At 33.8% G+C, this 24,307-nt stretch overlaps 1 protein-coding gene across 1 annotated transcript; it reads right to left on the bottom strand.

Moving 5' to 3' along the window:
* Positions 1 to 3,005: 3,005 nt before the first annotated feature.
* Positions 3,006 to 3,965, bottom strand: LOC114266129 (transcription factor PRE6). Its single transcript, XM_028207017.2, has 2 exons — positions 3,579 to 3,965; positions 3,006 to 3,356 (listed from the first exon to the last, which is right to left on the bottom strand). The coding sequence occupies exons 1-2, from the start codon at positions 3,702 to 3,704 to the stop codon at positions 3,204 to 3,206; spliced, it is 279 nt and encodes a 92-aa protein (XP_028062818.1). The 5' UTR covers positions 3,705 to 3,965; the 3' UTR covers positions 3,006 to 3,203.
* Between the last annotated feature and the right edge of the window lie 20,342 nt (positions 3,966 to 24,307).

The following is a 24,307-nucleotide window of genomic DNA, read 5'->3' as shown; positions in this document are numbered from 1 at the left end:
TTTCTGAACTAGTTTAAAGATGAAGAACAGTGGTAAAAATAACAGGTGAGAGAGTGGCTGTGGTGCGGCTTATTAAATGTGCATCAATCATCTTCCATTGAAGTGCTTCAGGATTGCATATCTCTACACCAGATGAGTTAAGGATATAATCCGTTGGACATGAATACGAGCCATCAACAAATTTCAGCAGATCGGTAGCGCGAAGAATGTTCTTTATTTGACTGCTCCAGATGATGAAATTTGTATTATCTAGTTGTACAATCACAAGAGAACTCAGATTAGAGACCAGTATATTGAGATACGAAGGAATCGTAGTTGAAGACGATGGAATCATCATTGGAGTTGACGCCATTAGAGATGCTCGTTGGAGCTTCAAAGCTCTGATACCATGAAGAATTATTGATATTGTATATATTTTCTTGATTTGTTCTGTTCACTTACAATGATATATATACATATCAGATACAAGATACAATGCTAACAACCTAACTAACTAACTACCTCTAACTAACTCTGTTATAGCATATGATCACATGTGACACAGTACACCATATACTAAATTATAACTCCATTATGATCTGCTGGATTGTGATCTGCAGATGGCCGTTCTCTATCATGCAATACGTTTATAATTGATTTATTAATTTTCATGAGATAATGATTTGAGGAAGAGGTGAATAGCTCATAAATAACTTTGGGAGAGTTTAGAGAACGGGAAACAGGGTTATGGAGTAGCCACACAATACACTTTTGTAATATTTATAAATTTGTTTTGAGCATGTTTAATCACCTATTTTGTAGTAATAATCTATTTGGTTAATGACCTTTTTGTTATAAATAAATAAAGGCTTTAATGTATATTTTGTACCCTTATGTAAATAATTATTTATGTTTGTGTTTGTTAATGTGATTAGTCCTATAATTGACCTTGAGTAACCACGGTTACTGGCCAATAGCTACGTATGGCCACCTAAGGATTAGCTGAGGCTCCAGAAGGTCATTTTTAAGTGGTACTATATAGTAGGGCCACTCGATTATGTAGCGATAAGTCGCGAACTTGCACATAGGTGAGGATTTGAACCTACACTTTTGAGATTGGGTACAGTTCACCTAGGCCTGGAGATTCGTCCTACCAACTATATGTCCTATCCCCCGAGCAATGGCGGAGCCAGAAAAATTGATCAAAAGGCACTTATTAATTACAATTTTAAAATTTTATTTTCTCATAATCAATAATAGTAGATAATAATTTTTAAATTAATATTAAGTATAAAATCTTAAATATTTAAAATAAAAGTTTTAAATTTTTTTTTAAACAATTGTTGTTTGCGAAAGATCATAATTGGAAATATGATATTACTTGTAATTAGTATATTATAAGTAATACAAAAGTCATGTATGTCTTACGATATATTATATAATATATAAAATAGGGATACCACATCATTATCTATATATGGTATTATTAATTGGTAGTAAAATAACACATGGAGAGTTAATTTTACTTGTCAAATATAATTAACAATTCAATAATTTCGCATTTTCATAGTGGGGTTAACTATGTTTACATGTAAATGATAATATGTATCACTGTTGCACAAATTTTTTTTTTACCAAGGTTTCATACATAATAATGTGGCTTGTTATGGTTTATTCATTCTCAATCAAAACAATCATTATTATTTTTGTAATTGAAAAAATGCCATTTAGAAATTATTCTAAATGTTATTTCTATATAATTTTTTTTATTTGTTAATTATTTTCCTTAAGAAAAAAAAAAAAAAACTTACAAAATTGAGAGGGGCACATGCCCTGGCCCCTTCATAAATCTGTCCACCCCCCGAGTGATTGGCCTCGGAAAGAGTGAAATTGAGACCTCAAAATGTATAACTTAAAGTCTTATCAAGTTATCACACCCCTTGGGTTGCATGGACATATTGCTCCATGTCAAGGAATCAATTATTGAAATCTTAGAATCCATCACATCCATCTGATACTCAGTTAGCTGGCTCCACTCTTTATTCATCCGTCAAGTTTGCATTTTCAGCTTCCCTCCAACCTATGATTCAGCTTGAAAGCCTAACAACATGACAAAGTCCTCCTAATTGTCATGCTTGTTGATGTAAACATTTTGTACTCTTTATTTATGTTCTTCATAATAAAAGTTTCTTTGCTAAGTAAAAATTTCATGGTTATTAGTATATGATTATCATAGTACAGATCTATTTCCTCAGAAAAAATTGTGTGATAGAAGGAGAATTTTGAATAAAGACACATAAAGAAGAGGTCTTGCTGGTTGGGCAACACCTGTTTTAGTCGTGGTTGTGTACCTATCTAGCTACCTATCTAGTTTTGGTTGCGCTTCTGTATATCTGTTGGTCCCTCACCAACAGGTACCTGGTTTGGTGCTTTGCATCATTCCCCCCTCCTCCCCCCTCTTTTCTTTCCCCTTTATTGAAGTCTTATTTTTTTTTCTTGCAAGGGTTTTTTTTATCAATAAAGTTTTTGGTTGATAAAAAAAAAGAAAAAAGAAAAAAAAGAAGAGGACATGTAATTCTCAGTCCTAATGTCTAATATCACTGGTTACATTGCTTGTAACTCGTGATGAAAACAGTGTTGGGTTCAAAATCACATGTTAGCATGGTTGACATGTATGGCCATTGCCAATGTTTGTCTTTTTATTTTATTTTTTTTTGTCAACCATTGATTTTTTGGCATAATTGAAAATTGACTTAAGAAAAAACACTTCAAACTTACTAAAGACAACCAAGAAGAGTAAAACTAAACTATAGTAGTCTTCTATACTTTGAAAATTAGATACATCCAAATTACATACTATAGAAGTGTCACCATCAACAACAACCAAAAAAAAAAAAAAAAAAAAAGAAAATAAGATAATTTTAAATTTTACTCACTAGTAGCAATCCACACCTAGCTTCATGGGTACAAGAGCTTTGAAAAATCCATTCAAAATTGGCAACTCCATAAATTGGGAACTGAGAAGGTTTACTAAATGCAAACTTATTTATTATATATATAACATAAGTCAAGTAGTACAACAATACAACTCTATGCTAAGCATAAGGCATACCATGAAGCCCCCAAGCTCATTCCTATATATATAAATATATCTTGGCCTACTGACCAAAACCCTAGACGGAAGATCAAGATAGCAACAGAAAGATAGAAATGCTGAAGTTGTATTACATGAGTAAGCTCCTAATAATGGCTGCTTGAGCACTATTGCTATCAGTAGAAGCCAAAAGCTCGGATAAACGATCGCTTAGGTCATCCACCTCTCTGTGCAAGTTTCTGATATAGTTGCAAGTCTCTTCCAAGACCTTTGAACCCGAGACCTGCCGAGCAAAATAATATATGAAGAAATGATCTTAGAGTCTATTGCTTCATATTTTATTTAGGTCAACATTGGGGCATGTGGGACTAAGTGCAGCAAAAGTAATAAATGAGGTTATGGGTGTGAATGTGACACAAACTTATCTTTATAATGAAGCAAATGGAGACCACACAAAAAAAGAGTGACTAAATGTTGGTGGTTAGAAAATATGGACACTATATACCTTGTCGGAGCGCAAGCGAAGCTCGGGAATGAGTTGTTGTAACTTAGAGATGAGGTCGGCGATCTGATCGTCAGAAATCCTCGAAACTCCGCCTGACTGTCTCGAGCGCGATCTTCGGCTAGACATTGTTGTCTGACAGAAATGGGAGAAAATTAGCCAGAGAGATAAGAGAGAGAGAGGGTTTGTCACAAAACTAAAAGTTATCTTCAAGATGGGTGTGTGGGACTATGTGGAAGGAGTGAGATATATAAGAATAAGAGTGCCTAAGACAAGGTGAGGACAGAGAGATAGGGCAGCCATGAAGAAGAAGAGAAAATATGTGTGAGAGAGAGAGAGAGAGAGAGCAGAGAAAACTAAAGAAAGAAAGGGAGTTTGGGAGTGATGAAAGACAACTGCATGGGAGAAAGCAATGGGCTATGCCTGTTTTTAAATAGAGTTTGAAGAAGGGAGGTGAAAAAAATAGGGAATTTTACATCTCAAGAGTATTTTGAAAAATCATTTACAAATTCATAATATAACTTATAATTTTATTTTTTAATATTTATAAAATTTATTATTAATTAAAAAATATTTTTTCAAACATTTTCTTATGTGAAATTATCCCAAGAAAATATTTAGCATAAGATAATATTGTGCAGCGATATTATTAATTAATAAAAAAATTAACATATATGATTGGATTTGTGCGAGGAATAATGCTAAGCATGATAAAGAAATATCATGAAATGTTTCATGAAATTTTTTTATTATTTGATTAGTGTGTGACATTTTATTTTGTGTGTAATTCAATAGTGAAGAATTTTCATGAAACCTTCTATGATATTTCTTTTATAATGTCTAATATTACTCTTGTGCGAAATAAAACTCAATCTAAAATTTATATGGCATGTTTAATGTGATTTCCAACAAGTTGAAATTTGATAATCAAAAAATAAATTATAAAAGCATCTCTCTTCCTATTTCAAAATAATCAAATTTTTTTTATAGCTTATTTAAGTTAATTATGTCTCATAAAATCTAAGTAGAAATTGTACCAAATAGACCAATAATATTTTGTCCCCGTTTGAGAAGTTTGCTATTTTAGTTAATTTTTTAGACTTTACCTTAACTAAAAGGGAGCAGCTTGCCTCCCGTGCGAAATCGAATTGGACGGTGTTGTTCGGCCTGTGAGGGCCTATCGTGGGTCCCGTTTTGATAATCTGAACCGTTCAATGTATGGAACTCGTCGAGTACTATATGTATATAAAAAATCACGTTGATTGGATATTGATAGCTATGTGATCAAATCAGTTTTGTATAAAAAAAGAACGGTGAACAAATTAACAGTTGACAAAAAATTGATCTGATGAGATAGCTATGGGTATCCGATTAACGTGATTTTTTACAGGCATATAGTACTCGACGAGTTCTACATATTGAATGATTCAGATTATCAAAATGGAACCCATGGTGGGCCCCTATGGACTGAACAACACCGTCCAGTCCGATCTTAAACTGGAGGCAAGCTATTTCTGACTAAAAAAAGTTATGTTTGAGATGATAGTAGGCTTCTTTTTCTTCTTCTTCTTTTTCTTCTTCTTTTTTTTTTTTTTTTTTTTTTTGTAGTTGTTTTGATGGTTGTGAGGGAAAAAATGAAATAATTATGATTTGAATGCGATATTTTGTATTATTGACTATTTTAGCCTTTTTGTCTTTATTGACTATTTTAATAAAAAAAACCAAAAAATCTACATCCCAAAAGTGCCTTTATTAATAAATATTATCACTTAAAAGTGTCTATTTTATTTTAAAGTAATATGGGAGGCCTACATATTTATACCCATAAATTCACGTGATACGAGATTTGGTCCTACTATTATTAAATATGTAACAAATTAAAAGTTGATACATATCTTTTCACATTCAACAATGATTCATCCCACTAAAAATATCACCACTAATAGCACTAATGCATTAAAAAAGTAAAAAAAAAAAAAAAATACAACTCCAAGACCAAAACATCACATCATTAATGGCGAGACCCACTGCCACCTAATTAGTGGGAGCACTAATTAGTACTCCCAAGCATTTTTCTTTCACATTATTGTGAATACTTTTCTCGAGTCACAAATATTTTTTTAAAATTTATTTTATTTTGTGATATTTTATTAATCTATAAGATTGTGCGACTGTTGCACTACTATTTAAAGAAATAAAATCAAGAAAATCAAGAAGAGAGAGATACGCCATACTGTCCTTGCTCTGTATGTCTCCCAGATTGCGTTAAGAGAGAGTTCAAGTGGGTGGGTTAAGGCAGAGGGCAATGTTAGAGACGACTAAAAGTGGTACTCTAAAGTAATTATTAATGATGTGGTATTTAATTTTTTTTTAAAAAAAAAATAGACACAACAACATTGTGATTGTTGGTGGGAATCACTGTCACATCATTAGTGGTGGCATTAATTAGTACTTCCACTCATTTTCCTTAATGTTGTGTTTGGTTGAGGGATTTGAGGAGGGATTTAGAAAGGAAAATGGAAAAGGTAGGTGAAATGTGAAAAAAATATACTTACATTTCACATAGTTTCACACACTTTTTCTCTTTTCCTTTCCAAATCCCTCCTCAAATCTCCCAACCAAACACAGCATAAGAAAAATGCGCTTGTTCATGTGCTTGTGCTTGTTTGTGGGGAAATCACTTAACAATGGGCCATGAAAAAAAAAATTACACAAATATAGAAGGTATAATTTATCTTGTGATGGGGTGCAATTCAAATTCTATGTGGGTGTAACTTTGAGTTGCACCTTTTCATATTTGTGTATTTTTTTTTTTCCTGTTGCATTGTTGAGTAATTTTCCCTTTGTTTATCAACCTTTCTTGACAGATATAGCTCCCATCCATACTCCTATTTTCAAAACTTACTATATTTCATTTTTAGGACTCTATTTTAGGTTTATAATGATAATCTAAACCGTTCATCTTGTAAATCTCATAATGAAAACCGTCTGTGCAAAAAATCAATTTTATCGAATATTGATAAATATACAAATAAATAGCTTTTTATTTTATAGAATGAAATGTTTAAGTTTAAATTCATAATTACTGTCCATTTTATAAAATAAGATGCAATTTATTCATATATTTAATAATATCTAATGAAACAAATTTTTTACATAACTCATTTAAATTGTTAAAATTACTAAGACCTTGTTTGGGAAGACTAAATAAGTCCACACTTTTTATCTTTTTATCTTTTTTGGGTCACATCAATCAACATCTCCTCTCTACTTTTCTACATATTTTTTTTATAAAAAGTTAAAAAGTACACTTATTTAAAACATCCCAAACAACTCCTAAATGAACAATTTAAATTATCAGTGTAAAAATGAAATCCCAAAAAAAAAAAAAAAAAAAAAAAAAAATAGAGAATAAGAATATGGAGGAAAGCGATTCCCCCTCTGTGTCAGTCTCAGCACGTAAGCCCATGTTATCCTTCTTAATTCTCTCCCCCTCTTCTCATTTGTTTATCAGAAAAATGCCTCCAGACCCCGGTGGGGTCACTGGGGTTCATGAATGATGGCTTCTCATTGGTTAAAAAAAAAATTGTTTTTTTTATTTTTTTTTGTGTTTTGGACGAATGAGGGGCTGCCACCTCATTGGGGGTCGACCCCCAGTGGGGGTCTGAAGCATAACTGTTGAATATTACTTCTCAATAAATAAATAAAAAAAAATGCCTAACACCCCAATAGGGTCACTCGGGGTCGCCCCTGATTGGCTGAAATTTTTTTTTTATTTTAAATTTCAGCCACTAACAATGTGCCACCTACGACTGGGGGTCACTGGGGGTGCCCAGCTGCTAGTTGGTAGCACGGCTGAATATTCAATTCCCTTCATGCTTCAATATAATAAAGAGCACAAAAACGAAATCAATGAAAAAACTCCAAAATATTATTAATCTTTGCATGTGGTAAAAAATTAATAAGTTTATAATTCAATCAAACAAACTATCTAAAATTTGTTCTTAATTTAATTTGCATAATAAAAAATAATTTCAACGTCTATATATTTTAAACAACTTAAATATCAAAATATAACTAAATGTAATATGCATATAAACCTTATGAGTCATTTATATTAATCTAAAATTTGATTTAAAATAAATAAATCCCTCAAAACACAATTATTTAAATTCAAAACATTTGGTTTGATTTTTCATTTTTTTTTTTAAAACTCCCCGGTGTTGTCTGCTAGTTATATAATAATTGAATTTAGATCCATAACAATTTTAGAGATAAAATTCTTAACAAATTTTCTTAATACTTTGGCTTATTTTGGTAACTACCTATTTTAGTTAAAAATTAAAAAATCACTATAACAAACTTAACTCTTCTCTTTACTTTTGCATATATTTTTTTATAAAAAATTAACAAAAAATTAAATAAAATAATTAATTTTCAAAATAACCTTTGTCTTTTTTAAAATTAAAATCAGTTTTTTACTTTCACCAATGAAAAAGCACCTAGAGACTTGTTTTACTAACATAACATGTATAGCTAAGCCTAAGCCAGCAAGAGTGGTGGGGGATTGTTTTGACCAGTCAGATCAGATCAGATGAGATTACAAGAATCTATAAAAAGTTCAACCAAAATTTTTGGTCACCATACTACACGTGGTGTCTCGTAATCTCTGCGCTAGAGACCGACCTTATTCCTCGGCATGGCATGACTTCTTTTGTTTTTTGTTCCCCAAAAATAAAATAAATAAATAATGCTAAGGGCATAGGTCTATTTTTGATTTTTTTAAGGGTGAATATGGTCCGAATTGAATTGGATTGGAGTTAAATCACGACCACGACCAATTCGTTATTTATGGATCTTAAAAATTGGAATCAATCTAATCTATTTAAATCGTGGAACCAATCAATTTAAACACGGATTGGATAGGTTTAGGACCACAGATTTACATAATTAAATAACATATATATATATATATATATAACACTTTAATTTCATAAAAATATAAATATAGCATCATATTAGTTTCACAATAGCAACATATCTTTTCATAATAGCGACAAACTGTTCTAAAATTTAAACAACCATAAAAAAACTAGTTCCACCATAAGTATTTAGACCATTATAAATTAACACTAAAAACTAGCAAAGAAAAGTAATAAAATAAGATACTATGCAAGTTTAGGTTTGAATTTAAGTTTTATATGAAATAAGAGAAGATACTATGCAGGAGGATGTATATTAAAAATATAGACTATTTGTATACGGTCCGGATCGGTTCCAATCCGGAACTATGGGGTTCAATCCGGAACCAATTCGTGAATTACAGATTTTTAATTTTTCAATCCGGAACCGAACCACGGATTCAAAAAACCAATCAAAACCTACTGGATTGGGCTGGACTGGATCAGATTACGGATTTCACGGATTTCTTCCTCAGCCCTAGATTTTTTAGGTCATTAAGGCCTCGTTTGACATGTATATATTTTAATTTAAAAGTCAAAAAATTATTAAAAAAATCAAAAAACTTATAACATATATCAAAAAATAAAAAAATTTCTATTCTCTCTACTTTTTCACATCTTTTTGTAAAAAATTAAAAAGTTATTCTAAACATACTAATTTTTTATCTTATATTTTAATTAAAAAATCAAATAATTATTAAAATAGTCTGTTTTCAAATGAGGCCTAAGTCTAATGTCTAATTTCTTTCCGCTGAAAGAATATAATTTGTTCAAAAGAAATTAAATTAACATATCTCTTGAAATCACCCTATTTATCAATCTGTTAAAAGTCACCAAGCCTATTTGTCTATCTGTTAAAATTTACAAAACTAATTATTTGTTAAAATGTGACACATGTCACTTATTTAACATCATATCTATTGAATATCACATATTTCTCCACCTCACCACTTCAGGCAGGAAGCTTTCCGACACTGGCAATTTTTTTTGCAACTTTTCTGACATGTCTTCACTATTAAATAAGATTTTTCCTTAAATCTAATATCTTATACATTCTTTATGATGGACTTTTCATCAATTTTCTTTTAATATACATTGTTAAATTTATTTTTTAATAATTAATTATCTAACATGACATTGGACTTATTTAGTGGATCTTATTATAAGATGAAAACCCATAATTAGATAATAGAAGCAAAAAAATATATTTTTCCTAACTTTCAAAGAATTTGATTTTTTTCCAACTTATTTAAGTTAAACTTTCAAATTTAAAATAAGTTATAAACAAATTCATTTAATCTAAGGTAAATTATATATAAGTCTTATTTGGAAGACTTATACAAAATATGGTCATATGAAAAAACATATAACCCAATAGGTCTTATGGTTTTCTTATGAATACATCTACTCCAAATCTTTTAATTAATAACATGATTAATGATAATATCATATATGAGAAATTCAATGTTACCATAGATTGTGATCATATCTATATGGTTAGAAATTTAAAACTCAAAATAACCTAATTAATGACAATACCATATATGGGAAATCCAATATTACCAAAGATTGTGATTATTTCTATACAGTTAAAAGTTTGAAATTCAAAATAACTTAATTAATGACAATACCATATATGAGAAATCTAATGTTGCCATAGATTGTGATCATATCTATATGGTTGGAAATTTGAAATTCATAACATAAATGTAACATGTAATATCTCAAACTCAATGTGACATTCCCAAATCCAACATGACATTTCCATATGCTTATGAAATTCAAAATAACTTGATTAATGGAAATACCATATATGAGAAATCTAATGTTACTATCATATCTATATGGTTGGAAATTTTCAAAACAAAAATGTAACATCCCAATTTCAATGTGACATTCCCAAACCCAACGTGATATTTTCATACGCTTCTCATTCCAAACCCAACGTAAATATAACATGTAACATCCTAAATCCACCGTGACATTCCCATATACTTTTCATCCTAAACCCAACATGATATTCCAATACTCCACCATTGAATTATGAATAATGTAACCTCCTAAATGTAACATGTAACATAACTCAACCCATGTATTGAATCACCATCACTCCAAACCCATCGTAACTTCAACATCAAATGATGAGATTTAATCCACATTCAATTACAACCCCAAACCCTTAATATACTGTGATATGTATGTAAACACTGATTACAATAGAGACACAATACAGATTCAAACACATATACAACCGAACAAATACACAAATGTCATCTACTACATGGTGTATGTGGATTAACGTTACATACTAAATGTAACATGCATCGTAACACAATTATCTAGATCCCAATGTACAATTTCCATTCTACGACGCGGTTCACATTCGACATCCAATTAACAACCAAAACCAAATACCCCTAACCCAACTTTTGAACCCATACACACCACCCCACACATCGAACATATCAAAACACATTAGCTATCACAATGTTAAATACACACATTCAATAAAAACATTGGCCAAAGTGTGCCTATCAATAAGTGTAATAGATTGTCAATGCCCTATTAAAAATGAACAATTTCATCCACACTTCAACAAAAAGCAACACACTTCATCAAAAAAAAAAAAAAAAAAAAACCTCTTCCTCTCAATCGATTAAAGTCGAAATTTGTCGAAAGAATCAACACACAACTCTCAAACTTCATCATATCATCGACCATATCCACATCCATTTAAGTAACATTTTGAAAATGCACTGGAATTCCCGCGATCAAGGTGAAAAAAACTTTCACGGTTGTTGTCTATAGACTTGTCTTTTTTAAAAGTCTTCCCAAACGTGATATGATGAATGAGAAAATAAGGTACAATATAGAAATAAATTAAGGGTATAATAGTACACCAATATCATTCATTTACAACACATAAGACCTTATGAAACACATTGCGATTTAAATAAGATTTCAAACTCTAAAAGAATATTCATAAGGTTTTACATTAAATAAGTCTTCCAAAAAGGACTTATAATTAATTTTCCCTTTAATCTACACTAAATTTTCTCATTAGAATTGTCATTTTAAGTGCTCATGGATCAAATTTTGTCTATTTTATTATTATCACTGTCATTATGTATTATGGATGTGCCTGAGATTGATATTTAAAAAAAAAAATTCAAGAATTATTATTTTTAAGTTCTACTTGACTAGACGAAACAAAAAAGTGAAAAAAAAAAGAAATAAAATAAAATAATTAGAAAAAAAAAGTTAACTAAAGAGAAAAAAATCAAAACAAAGCTAGATTTTTTTTAGTAAATTTTTGTTTTTTGGATTTTTTCAAAGAGAAAAAAAAAATCCTTTAACACTAGAATAGATTTGGAAAAGTAATTTTTTTTTGACAAATTTGATTTTTTTTTTTAATTTATAAAAGAAAAAATAATTTAAAAAGAAATAGGCCTTTTTTTTAAATAAAAAAAATTGGGATCCCAATCAAGCAATGCTAGGGACTATATAAAAAAATAAGTATTATATACAAAATTTGATAATTTTACGTTGTTTATGTAGTGTGAAATAAGTCTTATATTAAATTATCGCGGTATTTAGTCTAACATTCCTTTCAAACTTTTGGTAATGACAGAAACTCACAATATATATATATATATATATATATATATATATTTGTAACTTAAGATCTTTCACCTATTTTTGTACCTCTAATCTACTCAACTCTCTCGCTCTTTGCCTCGTCGATCATTTTCTCTCTCTCTCCCTCTCCATTCCTTGAATCAATTTCTCACTTTACCAATACTTATTGCAACATCATCCTCCTCCAACTCCACCTTCATCGAGTCATCTCCCAACTCCAACTTTCGAGACGAATCCCCAATTTCCCTAATGTTTTCTCTCTTTCTACATATATATATCTACATATATAGTTTAATTGTATGTTGTGTTAAGCTTGGTGTTGTATTCAGGAACACCAAGTTCGGTAAGCACATGATCTCTCCCTTCAATTTCAATGTGTTGAACAGAGGGAATGAAAGTTTGGGTTAGGATTTCAATGGGTTTTTGTTTTTCAATCTTAATTCTTGGTTTGAATTAAAGCTTTGTTGAATTGAAAGGGGATTGATCAATCTAGGATTTATTAATGGCATCATTTGGTTTCTTTCTTATCTGTATGCTCCATTCTTTGGTTGAGTCAAAACATAATTTTCTCTAATTTGGTCAAAACACAGAAAAAGTTGCAAGCAAACTAGAGAAAATTATTCAAAACACAGAGAAAATTTTGAGTAAACCACAGAGAAATTTGTGAGCAAATCAAACAAAATTCAAACTAGAGAAATTTCAAAACACTGAGAAATTTGTATGTGTTTTGAAATTTCTCTAGATCAAAATTTCTCTGGAAAAATATTGAGGCACCCCAACTACTATGAAAATATTGCATGTCATTTATCCTTGAAAATTTTAATATTAGGGACTTAAAAAAATTTTTCCTAAATTATTAGGATGTTATCTAACACAAATTTTAGAGATATTATTTTTTTTAAGTATTTTATCAATGAAAATTAATTTTTTTCCCCATTAAATGTTTTAGTAATGTCTTAGCAATTTAAGGTTTTTATTTAATATTGCATGAAATTAAAGATTTTTTTTTAAATAATGCTAAAATATGGATGGTTTTTGATAATATATATGCAAAACCTTGGGGGAAGTAAGTGTAATTTACCTATGTTGATAATGAATGAGTTGGTTTATGGGTATTTTTATTTTTTCACGTGCAAATTAATAGTCATTTTCACACCCAACTAACGTCGTTTGTACAAATTTAACAGATTGAGCGAATCTTGATAATAGTTTCAAAAATAAGGAAGGTTAGTGTAATTATTAAAACCATATGAGAGGTCTCTGTAATTGTCAGAATCTTCAAGGGAGGCAAATATAATTTAAGGAGACTTACGTGTAGGTTCTAATAGATAGACTTATTGTCCAATAGGTCCTATGATAATTAATAGCATTTTTCATCAAACCCTACTAAAAAAGTCACTAATTGTTAATTTTCAACGACAATTTAAAAATTTTGTCACAAAAAATGTTATTAAATTATAAGTTTTAGTGATAATTTTTTAAAAAATATAACAAAAAAAGTCACTAATTTTCAATTGTTAGAGACAATTTAAAAAATGTCACAGAAAAATGTCACTAATTATTTTAACTAGACATATTCTAATTGTTAACTGTGGAAGATTCTATTTATATCTAAAAAATGTTTAAGTAAGCCAAGATTTTTAGTACACCTTATTAAATTATTTAGAATTACAATTTATTCTTAGTACACCCTATGTTTTACCCAAATTACCCTTTTGAGGTACACCCAAATAAAACAAATTAAAAAAAATCCAAATTACTTTTGAAAAATCTTTCTTTTGTTTACGTACGTACATGGGATACGATCAGGAAACCTGGCATCGATGAAGGTGACACCAGCGAAACAGGACGGCGAAGTAGAAAGAGAACAACAAAGGAGGACGATGAATATTCAGTATGGTCTTCATCATTATTATTCGGACTTTTAGAATCGAACAAAGTGAATTTGTTTGGACTTTCAAAACTAAACAATTTCACTTTATTCGGCAATCTACCGAACAAAGTGAAATTGTTTGATTTTGAAAGTTTGAATGATAATAACAAAAAATAGGCTGAATATTCACTTTTATGTGCAAAAAAACATAGATTTCAATAATTATAATTTGATATTTATATGACTACTTACCTCATCTTTGATGAGTTGTTTCAAAAAATTATTTTGATTATTACTCTCATTCATTGTTTACTTTTATTCAAATTTTCTTCTATTTACAAGTAACAATATAATAAAAAATAATTAGTCTGTTTTGTTTCAATTTTCTGGATTCAATTTTTTAAAAATTGAATTTTTTTCTTTTTCATATTTTTTTTTGTATTTCGTGAATATTTTTAAAATTTTAAGCAATTTTTTTATTTTTATTTTTTATTTTTAGATGCACCTTACTTAGATGTATCTGTGATGATCGGGCACGTATCCCTTCTTGTTTTTTATTTTATATTTTATTTTGATTAACTTGTGTTAGAGGTGTCAGGGATTAATTTGAGGTCTTGTCGACCGTTTAGGTTCATCGTTCTTGAAACCTTCTTCAGATTATCGTCTTTATTTTATTCTAGAGTTGAAGTTTTCTTGTTTCGGAAGGCGTGAGGTTGGATTAGGGGTGTCTCGGGTTCAGCTAGTAAAATTTATGGTAGGGAGATAGGACTACACGTGCGAAAGAGGGACCACACATACGGGAGGTAAGGCCGCACGTGTAGTGATGATAGGTTGTCAAGGGTGCAGTACTGCTTTTATTGCATGAGCAAGGACAAGTGTGGGAAGTGGACCGCACATGCGGGGAAGGAGGCCGTACGTGAGGTGAAGGATTTGCCGCACGTGCGGAAGAAGGCCCGCACGCATAGAAAATGCTGAGTCCGAATTTTCTTTTCCTTTTCTCCTACTTGGGCTGAGTGTATCTTACTTTTTTCTCATCTCTCTCTGTCTCTCTAGAGCATATTTCTCCCCATTCTCTCTACTTTTCCCTCACCAAACTACATTAAATCCTTGATTTCTCAAAATCAATTAAAGTTTTGACCCCAGTTCCTTCATCAAAGTTGGAGAACTTTTCGAGGGCTACGTTGTGTGCAGTGGAGATCGGGTTTCAACACCGTTGATTTTGGGGGTTTCTTCCCTCTTTCTTTCAAGAACTTGAGGTAGGAATTTTCTTGGAGTTATATATATATTTTTGCAAGAATATGTTGATTTTGGAACTCCCTCTTGTAGTTTTGAACTTGTTCTTCGTTTATTAGTGTTTGATGATTTAAAAAAAAAAAAGTGCGTTTACCCTTTGTTTTCTAAAAACTCTTGAGGGATTGAGCTATATTGTTAAGGAGGGTTGTTGTTTTGGAAAACCCTTTTCGAAAATGAGGGAAATATCTAATTTTGGTGAAAACCTAGAAATTGGTGATTTTGGGAAAAAGGTTGAGTTCTCTTGAGATTTTGTTTTGATAAGGTATTATAGTGATGAATGATTGAGGATTGTTATTATTTTTTCATATAATGAGAAATCCCATGGAATATGAGAAATGGTTGGTTTTAAGGTTACTGTATAGCATACTATTGATTGGTCTCGAAATGACCAAGTTGAAAATATTGATTAACATGTGGAGAATATATGTAATGTGGAAATGTGATTTATTCCTTGATAGACATGTGTGTGTGTGTGTGTATATATATATATATATTGTGAAATTACATTGAGAAAAGAGGTGGAAACTTGATCACAATAGAAGATTGTGTGGTGGAACTAAATATGGAAACATTTTGTAATGCATCGATACATGTTGCATTGGCATTCCTTTTCATTTGATTATTATGAATTTCAAATTGAGATTTGAAAGCTATTACATTGAGAAAGAAATTGTTTATGAAACAAGATCATATTGAATTGTTGTTGGGGTAAATATGTTTGGTAAGTCCGGATAGGGGGTCTAGATTGATATTGTTTAAGTTGGGTTGAGTGTCCAGGGTGAAAGACCAAAAACACGCGTGGAGGAGGTACTATGTGCCTTCCGATTAGCTACTGGTAAAGTGGGGATTTGGTAGTCTGGTTATGCCTACTTGTAGACAACAACCCAAGGATTACCTGAGTCTTATTTACCGCCCTTTGAACTTTATTGAAACCATTGAGTTGTTGAATTTTCAAGATTTCATGGTACAAAAAGGTTTTCAAAGGATAAAGATATGTGTTTCTGAACATGGTATGGCATATGCATTCATCCCATGAGATTGTATAAAATGTATATACTTTGTTAAGATTTTTCCTACTGGGCTTTATGCTCACCCTATGGGATTTGGTGCATGAAAGGATGTGGTGATTCTGCCGAATTAAAGGCGTGGGATATATTTTGAGAGCACAAGGCTCTTTGTTTTGTTGTAATTATTTTGCCAAGCCGAGGGCTATATGTGTATGGGTTCAAAAAAAACCACTTTTGTGTAACTGGACAAAAGCCTTGGAAACTGTAGCCCTTGAGGGAATTTAATTGTTTTTGAACTTCCATACCACATGCTATAGATTCACATACTAGGGATGTTGAATGTATATTTTCATGCAAAGTATCTTTTGTAAATCTCTTATTGATTAATGAATACAAACGATGGAGATTTGTAGATGATGTTAACATTGAGCACTTACTCTTATTAATGTCTAATAATGGGAGTTGGTGAATATTTATCGAGAAATTTTTTGAGGTGTAACAACTTGGTATTAGGGTTACCAGTTTTGAATACTTGGGGCTCATGGGAAGTGATTGTTTTTCCACAATGGGTTCATTTCATTAAACTAGGGGATGTTTCATGCTTTAAGCGTTATGTGATAACATGTTTATATGACTAGATGGGTATGTGATTGAACTTTTGGGATGTTGTTTGCGCCTATTAAATCCCTTGAAGTCTTATTAAAAGGGCACTTGATCAATACTCATTCTGATAAGAACTCTCGGTATTTCGTGGGACAAATCTCATCGGAAAGGAGTAATCTGTATGTGCTTACATGATTATGTGCATACATGGAGTGAAACTAAGTGATTTTGGAAATTATGAAATTAATATGATGTGATGTGTGAGACGAAGTTGTGAGCACATATGTGTTGTTGTGCTAAGTTGTCTATTGATGTCTTTATTTAGGATGTCAGAAGGAGGTCGTGTGCGTGGTAGTAGAGGCAGGAGGTGTGTTAGGCCTCGTCGAGGTGTTCATGAGGTACTGGTTCATGAGGTTCCGGTGCAAGAGGAGGGGTTCGGTCAAGCTAATGTTGCCAAACAAGCAGGCCAGCTAACGTGGCCGAGCAAAGAGGGCAAGCAAGAGTCCCCAACCAAACGGGTCAAGTTGCTATTGGTGCCTTAGCTAGAGAGAGGGTGGAGGCTTTGAGGGGATCTATGAACATGTTGAGGACGGAGAATCAAGCCCGGGAAAATGTCGAAGAGACGAGAGCGGCTATCTTTACTTAGGAATTTTTGCGGGTTAAACCGGATGAGTTTCATGGGGGTCCGGAGCCCAAGAAAGCGGATGAATGGTTGGAGCAAACAGTGAAGATATTTGAGATGCTTCACATTGATGATAACGAATTGATGGTGACTCTAGTGAGTTACTATCTCAAAGGAGATGCGGACCAATGGTGGAAATACGCCAAAGGTAGAGTAGGACCGACATGGGAAGCTTTTGTTACTACTTTCCAAGACAAATACCTACCTCCCACTGTTAGGGAGAGATTGATGCAAGAATTTCAAAACCTCAAACCACTAAACCTATTTGTGGCAGAGTTTGAAGCGGCTTTCACTAGCTTGTCCCGATTTGCACCGGAGTTAGTAGCAACGGAGGAGCTCCGTTGCATAGAGTTGGAGAAGAGGTTGAGAATTAAGATTTTATTCAAGGTTGATGGAAACATTGTAGCTTGCTTTTCATGCTTTTCGAAGGGGTTTAGTCTCCTTGGATATGATAGCCCTACAGTTCGAACTCCCGCGGTTCTGAATCTGATTTCACTAGTGCAATGTGAAATAGATAAACACAAATGAGTCCAAATTCAGCAAATCTTTTGGAAAATTGATTTTTGATCAAAACTTCCAAAAATGGACTACATTGCCAGATTTTAGAGTCGCAACCTAAATATTTTTAGGAAATTTAGAAAAACCATGACTCGTGCCAAAGGCCACTTATCCGTCATCACCAAAGTATCTTAACTTGGGAACTTAGGTATGAGAAGGGAAGGCCATGAATTGAGCACCCCACTCACTCGATCAAAGATCGGCCTCTACTAATCATGATGTGATTCTTATTTATATTATATGATCTTGTTCTGATTATTATGCTATCTTTATTATGTGATGCACACAAGTATAAACTATGTCACAAAATTTGGGACGCTTTGATTTCATGTTTGTTTGAAAATTGTTTTGAATATGTACCATTTGAAAAAGTGATCACGTACATACACTAATCAAATCATCCCAACTTAAGCAATTAGCTTTCATCCACGGGCATTCAAACAGGTATATCACTTAAGCACTCAGCCTCATGGTATTTATGCTTGATATGGAAACTATCAAACGTATGCAACATGCTAAAGTGAAAATGCTCACCTAGTACTCAACCGAGGCAAGCCAAAAGAAATAAATTAGTTAGAAAAAATGCATGACCCTAACGATGTAAAATGACTAATGTAATGCATACAACATGTAACTAATGGGCTCGACAACTAGTATGGCATGTGAATCAATTCAAGATATGCGACGAAGCACATATTCAAGTAAGAATTTGAAATTTGACATTGGTTAGTATGATGAGCCGAACCCTTATGCATGCAAGACAAATGGATGCAATCATGGAAAATTTTAAGTAAAACATGACACTATATGCTATCCATCATAAGCACGTAAATAAAGGGGAGAAAGAAATAGGGGTTGGAAGACACGCAATATTACATATTTGCCTTCGTGTAGGAGGGTCCGAATGAATGTCCTAATTAGCTAACTATTACAACACCAAAATTTAACTAGCTATTCTAACTAATTATTACAACACCAAAATTTAACTAGCTATTCTAACTAATTATTACAAACTGAATGAATCTAATTACTTAATTACAACACGAGACAAATTTAATTAACTAAGTAATTAGCTATTACAAGTTCAAAGGGATTAACTAATTTAAGTACGACATACTACTATTTAATTAATGAACGACAGGAAGCGTGGAATCGCCTATGCATGAACAAGAATTTCCACTTGAAAACCCTTCTGTTTTGCTCCCAGAATTGCTCTGTTATGTAGTCAGAAAATTGAACTATTTTTTACCCCAGCCTCTGCTCTGTTCTGCCATGAAAATGGCATTGCTGGTCTAAAATGAGGTGGCCGGTCGGCTGGCTGGACGGCTAGGTGGTCGGCCGGCCACTATTTTTGGGCTTTGCCTTGCTGCAATAGAAAAGAAACAAGGCACAAACAGAGTATTTTTAGGGGATGTTTTTCCACTCTACCTCTCCTTATCATCAAACAGATAAAAAGAGGGGTAGTCTCAATTCATAAACCATCTATGCATCGAAGGACAAAGTCTTAATAAATGACAATGAAAGACCAACAAAACCTCCTTCCTATCATGGAATTGATCAAGGGAAGTGGTAGACCTTGAATCTTGAACCATTATCATCACTAAAGAGTATGAAATGATTCAAGACTCAATGAGTTTAATTAACGTCTGATTGAACCCAAACCATTTTTATTACTCTTGTTACCTCTTTTGGTCCATTTTATTAGTCCTTTTTTTTTAATTACTTTTCCATTCTTTAGTCATTTTAGTCCAAAAATGAGAATTAAGTCTACTAATGGAGAGAAGTGTCAAATAAGGAGTTGTTCTTAGCATGAGAGAGATGTAATGCCTTGGTAATAAACCTCTGAAGAGATTAAACCATTAAGCATGGAAGGGTCTCTTTCTCAAGCTTTGAGTAACACTCACTTGAAACGACTCTCAAATAACGAAAAAAACAAGAAAGGAGGGAGGTTGTAGAGGTAATTATGCAAAGTGTGAACATATGTAAGAAAGCTATGAAAATAAAGGCTATCAACTCAAATAGGTTGGTGTTTAAGGCCTAAACCACAAAACCTATGAGGACTATAACACTACAAGCATACTATACAAAGCATAAATGACATAAACACCCCTAAAATAGTCCTAAAAACAGCTAAAATAGTGTTGTTTTGCCTAAGAAGGGTGGCTAACCCCTCCACTTTTTGAACCTCAAAACCACTTTTTTAGCCTCTGGAAAACTCTGAAAAATAGTAGGAAAAAGTTGAAAAATAGATGGGAAACGCAAGGGCAAAAGCTTGGAAAATAAGGTTCAAAGAGGGGTGGTTAACTCCTCTACCTTTGATAGTTTTAAGCCACAACTTTCAACCCATAAAAATAAGATAAAAATAGTGTAAAAATTGCAAGTAAAGCTAGGGAAGAAGTAGTGTAAAGAAGCTAGAAGTTATACCTCTTGAAGAGAAGTAACACTTTGATTCACAAACCAACAAATTCTCACTTTCAAGTGCTGAAATTTAAGCTCAAGAACCTCAGCAAGGAGCCCTAAAAAATTGGTTTAGGGAGTATAGGTAGGGTGTATATAGGTTGCGAGAGAGAGAGAGAGAGAGAGAGAGAGAGAGAGAGAGAGATATTTTCAAGAATTTGAGCTTTTGGAATTTTTTCTAACGTAAAAACATAAGGTATGGCTCTTTATATATAGAACAACTGGTTGATATCTCGAAAATATCTATATTGAGCCAGCTGGTGCAGTATATGCACATGGAAAGACAATTGGCAACAAATATTTGCTCTACTGGGAAACTTGGTCGGCCGGCCAAGTGAGGGACAACCGACCACCAATTTCTGGGCAACCAGCCACCTTTTGGCCTGCAGGCTTTTGGGTGGTCAGGCTTTAATTTTTTTTTTTGTTTTGGTCCAAAAGTGGTGCAAGGTTTTAGGCTTCTGACACTCAAAACCGAGGCTTTCTGCTGAAGAAATCGAATGTTTTTCCAGTGTAACTTTTCATTATCGAGTGATCAACCTAAGGCGCCCAAGTCTTAAGAGCGATCAAAAATGGGGTGTCTACAATTGCCCATCTTACAGAGCTCAAAGTCATGAAATGAAGTGAGTGAATGTCAAAGCCCAGAGATGACCCATTTTGACAAGGCTGTAAGACTTGGGAAAGCAATCAAGACATAAAAGTAAATTGGTTGAACTCAAAAGTTGCCTACGTATCCTTTTGCAAGGAATCAAACCAGCGTAGTTCAGGAGCAAAATACAACATGAGAAATGATGCAATGTAACATGAGAAATGATGCGATGCAACAGTGGAGAACACAAACGAACATACCGCCTTAAAAATAAGAAAATGAGATTCAAGGCAATGCAACAATGAAATTAACAAATGAGAATTGTTACCAAGAAATAATCTTAACTACACTTCCGCGTAGAAAGATTAACAAGAAACAGTCCAAGCGACACTACCGTGTAGAGAGGTGATCCTAACTACACTTTCGCATAGAGAGGACACAAGAAAAACCAAACTACGTTACCGCGTAGAGAGGTGATCCTAACTATACTTTCGCGTAGAGAGGACACAAGAACAACCAAACTACACTTCGTGTAGCAAGGTACAAGAACAGACCAAGCTACACTTCCGCGTAGCAAGGTACAAGAACAAACCAAGCTACATTCCCACGTAGCAAGGTACAAGAACAAACCAAACTACACTCCTGCGTAGCGAGGTGATCCTAACTACACTTTCGCGTAGAGAGGACAAGAACAAACCAAGCCATACTTCCATGTAGCAAAGTACAAGAACAAACCAAGCTATACTTCCGCATAGCAAGGTACAAGAACAAACCAAGCTACACTTCTGCGTAGTGAGGTACCAGAACAACCAAGCTACATTTTCGCGTAGCGAGGTACAAGAACAAACCAGGCTACACTTCTGCGTAACAAGGTACAAGAACAAACCAAGCTACACTTCTGCATAGCAAGGTTAAAGAACAAACCAAGCTACACTTCCGCATAGCAAGGCACAAGAACAAACCAAGCTATACTTCCGCGTAGTGAGGTTAAAGGGGAAAAGCCCAAATCACACTCATGTGACAAGGGTGGATACAAGAATTGAAAAGCACGACGCACATGAATGCAACATAATGCGATATAACTGATACGAAGCATAATATAATGTATGTTCAGTGCAACGAAATAGGTATGCGAAATAAGATGCAATTCATGTTCTATGCAATATAATAGACATGTGAATTGAAAAGACAGACAGAAAGTGGTGTTCAAAGACACCTTGCAACAATATCTGATCTACCGCTCGGAGGTTCCTCAAAATTCTCAAAAAGGATACAATTTGCTCAAATTTGGAATTGGGACATGTTCTCATCTTGTAGTGACAACGGGGCTTGAAACAACGCCATCGGAATCACATTTCAGGATTTTCTACGGCGAAAACAAACCCAACTTCTGTAATTCTCCACTCTAGGAAGAATACAGGACTCTTCATGCTTAGAATAGGCAAAACCTTAGCAAAATCAGCTTTGGGCCAACTTTTTGGCTGGCCGGCCACAAAAACTAGACGGCCGGCCACTAACTAGCCGGCCGGCCAACCGTGGTTGTTTCGGGGGTAAACTCGACATTTTGGCTCATGGTCTCATTAAAAAGGGCTTCATTTTACACACACACATCCGAAATCACTCCCCTCTCTCTTTAGGCACTCCCCCTCTCTCTAGAATCGCGCTTTATACACGTTTCCCAACGCCCCATGCAAACTTTATTTGAAACGCCTTTAGCCCTCTTCATTTTGAACCGACTGGAATTTGTTTTCGTTGATTTTTTTTTTTGGGTTTTCATCACTTTGGGCTTATTTCCATCGTGTTTTTCTTGGGTTTCACACATTTTCTAGGATTTTGACTTTTTCTCTCTCATTTCTCTCTCCTAGGGTTGACTTTTTTGGGTTTTCCCTATTTTTTTTTCATTTTCCCCATTTTCCACTACCTTTTCTCCCACTTTCCACATGGCGGATGATATCCCACACGACGACGTGCCTCCTGGAGGTACCGGCACTTCCATTTGCTGTTGAGGTTGAGGAGCCTATAGCTGATGAGGTTGACAGCGCGGTGGAGGACATTGCTGCAGACTTTAAGGCAGGTGAGGTCTTTCCTCCAAGACTTGAGCTCGAGTTACTACCATTGAGGTTGAGGCCATTCGACTCGGCCACTTACCACCCTCGGATCCATGCGATGGCCCCCGGTAGGATATTGCAGTTCAAGGACTTTGTTGGTGGCATGCTTGAGGATGTTTTGTTGAGAGAGCGGACCTCTCATCTTTCTTACGACGCTGTTGAGGTACAAACTTGCTCTCATGCACTTTACCTGTTTTGTCATTCCATTACTGCCTTTTATTACTTTATTTCATTCTGTTACACAGATGCTTGTTACACAACTGATGTTTTCTTTCTTTGCCAATACAGGGTGATGCCCGCTCTTGGAGTGGATATGGGGCGGTGATAGCAAGGGACTGGTATCATGAGCTCCGCGCTCGGGTTCACGATCTTGTTAATGAGGCGTGCTTCGGCTGCTTCTACTCTGGACTTCCACGGAGCCTTAGTGGAGAGGTGGTGGGACACCACCCACTCTTTCCACTTCTCCTCCACCGGGGAGATGGCGATGACCCCTTACAATTTTTTTATGATCACTGGCTTAAGAGTAGGGGGTGATCTGATCCCTTTTGACATGGACATGGGCCGATGAGAGGTTGTATGGATTCACCTACTTGGGGCACGCCCTCCGCTGGACAGACCTTCCATGGTTCGATACAATTGGTTCTACGATGGCTTCCATAGGAGCTAGTTAGAGACACAAGAGGAGGTGAAGCAGTACACGCGGGGCTTTCTGATCTATCTCCTTAGCGGAATACCGTAGGGCTGTACCTGTTGAGTGCCCTTGTGACATTGCCCCGGGTCTGGTTCTATGACTAGGGTGGCGCTGGCCTCGCCACCTTGCACGGGTATATGAGCTCCGGTTCCCCTAAGAAGGGGAACAAGGTTGAAGGCTATTGGAGAGCCTGGGAGGTACACACTGCATTTTCTTTTAATTTCTACTTGCTTATTATGCTTTTTGCTTTGCACTTTTTGCCTTTATTTTTGCC

The sequence above is a fragment of the Camellia sinensis genome, chromosome 11, assembly GCF_055761805.1.
Source record: "Camellia sinensis isolate YWXY chromosome 11, ASM5576180v1, whole genome shotgun sequence".
Classification (NCBI taxonomy): Eukaryota; Viridiplantae; Streptophyta; class Magnoliopsida; order Ericales; family Theaceae; genus Camellia; species Camellia sinensis.
The sequence above is the reverse complement of the archived record's forward strand: the minus strand, read 5'-3'. Positions and strand labels throughout refer to the sequence as shown.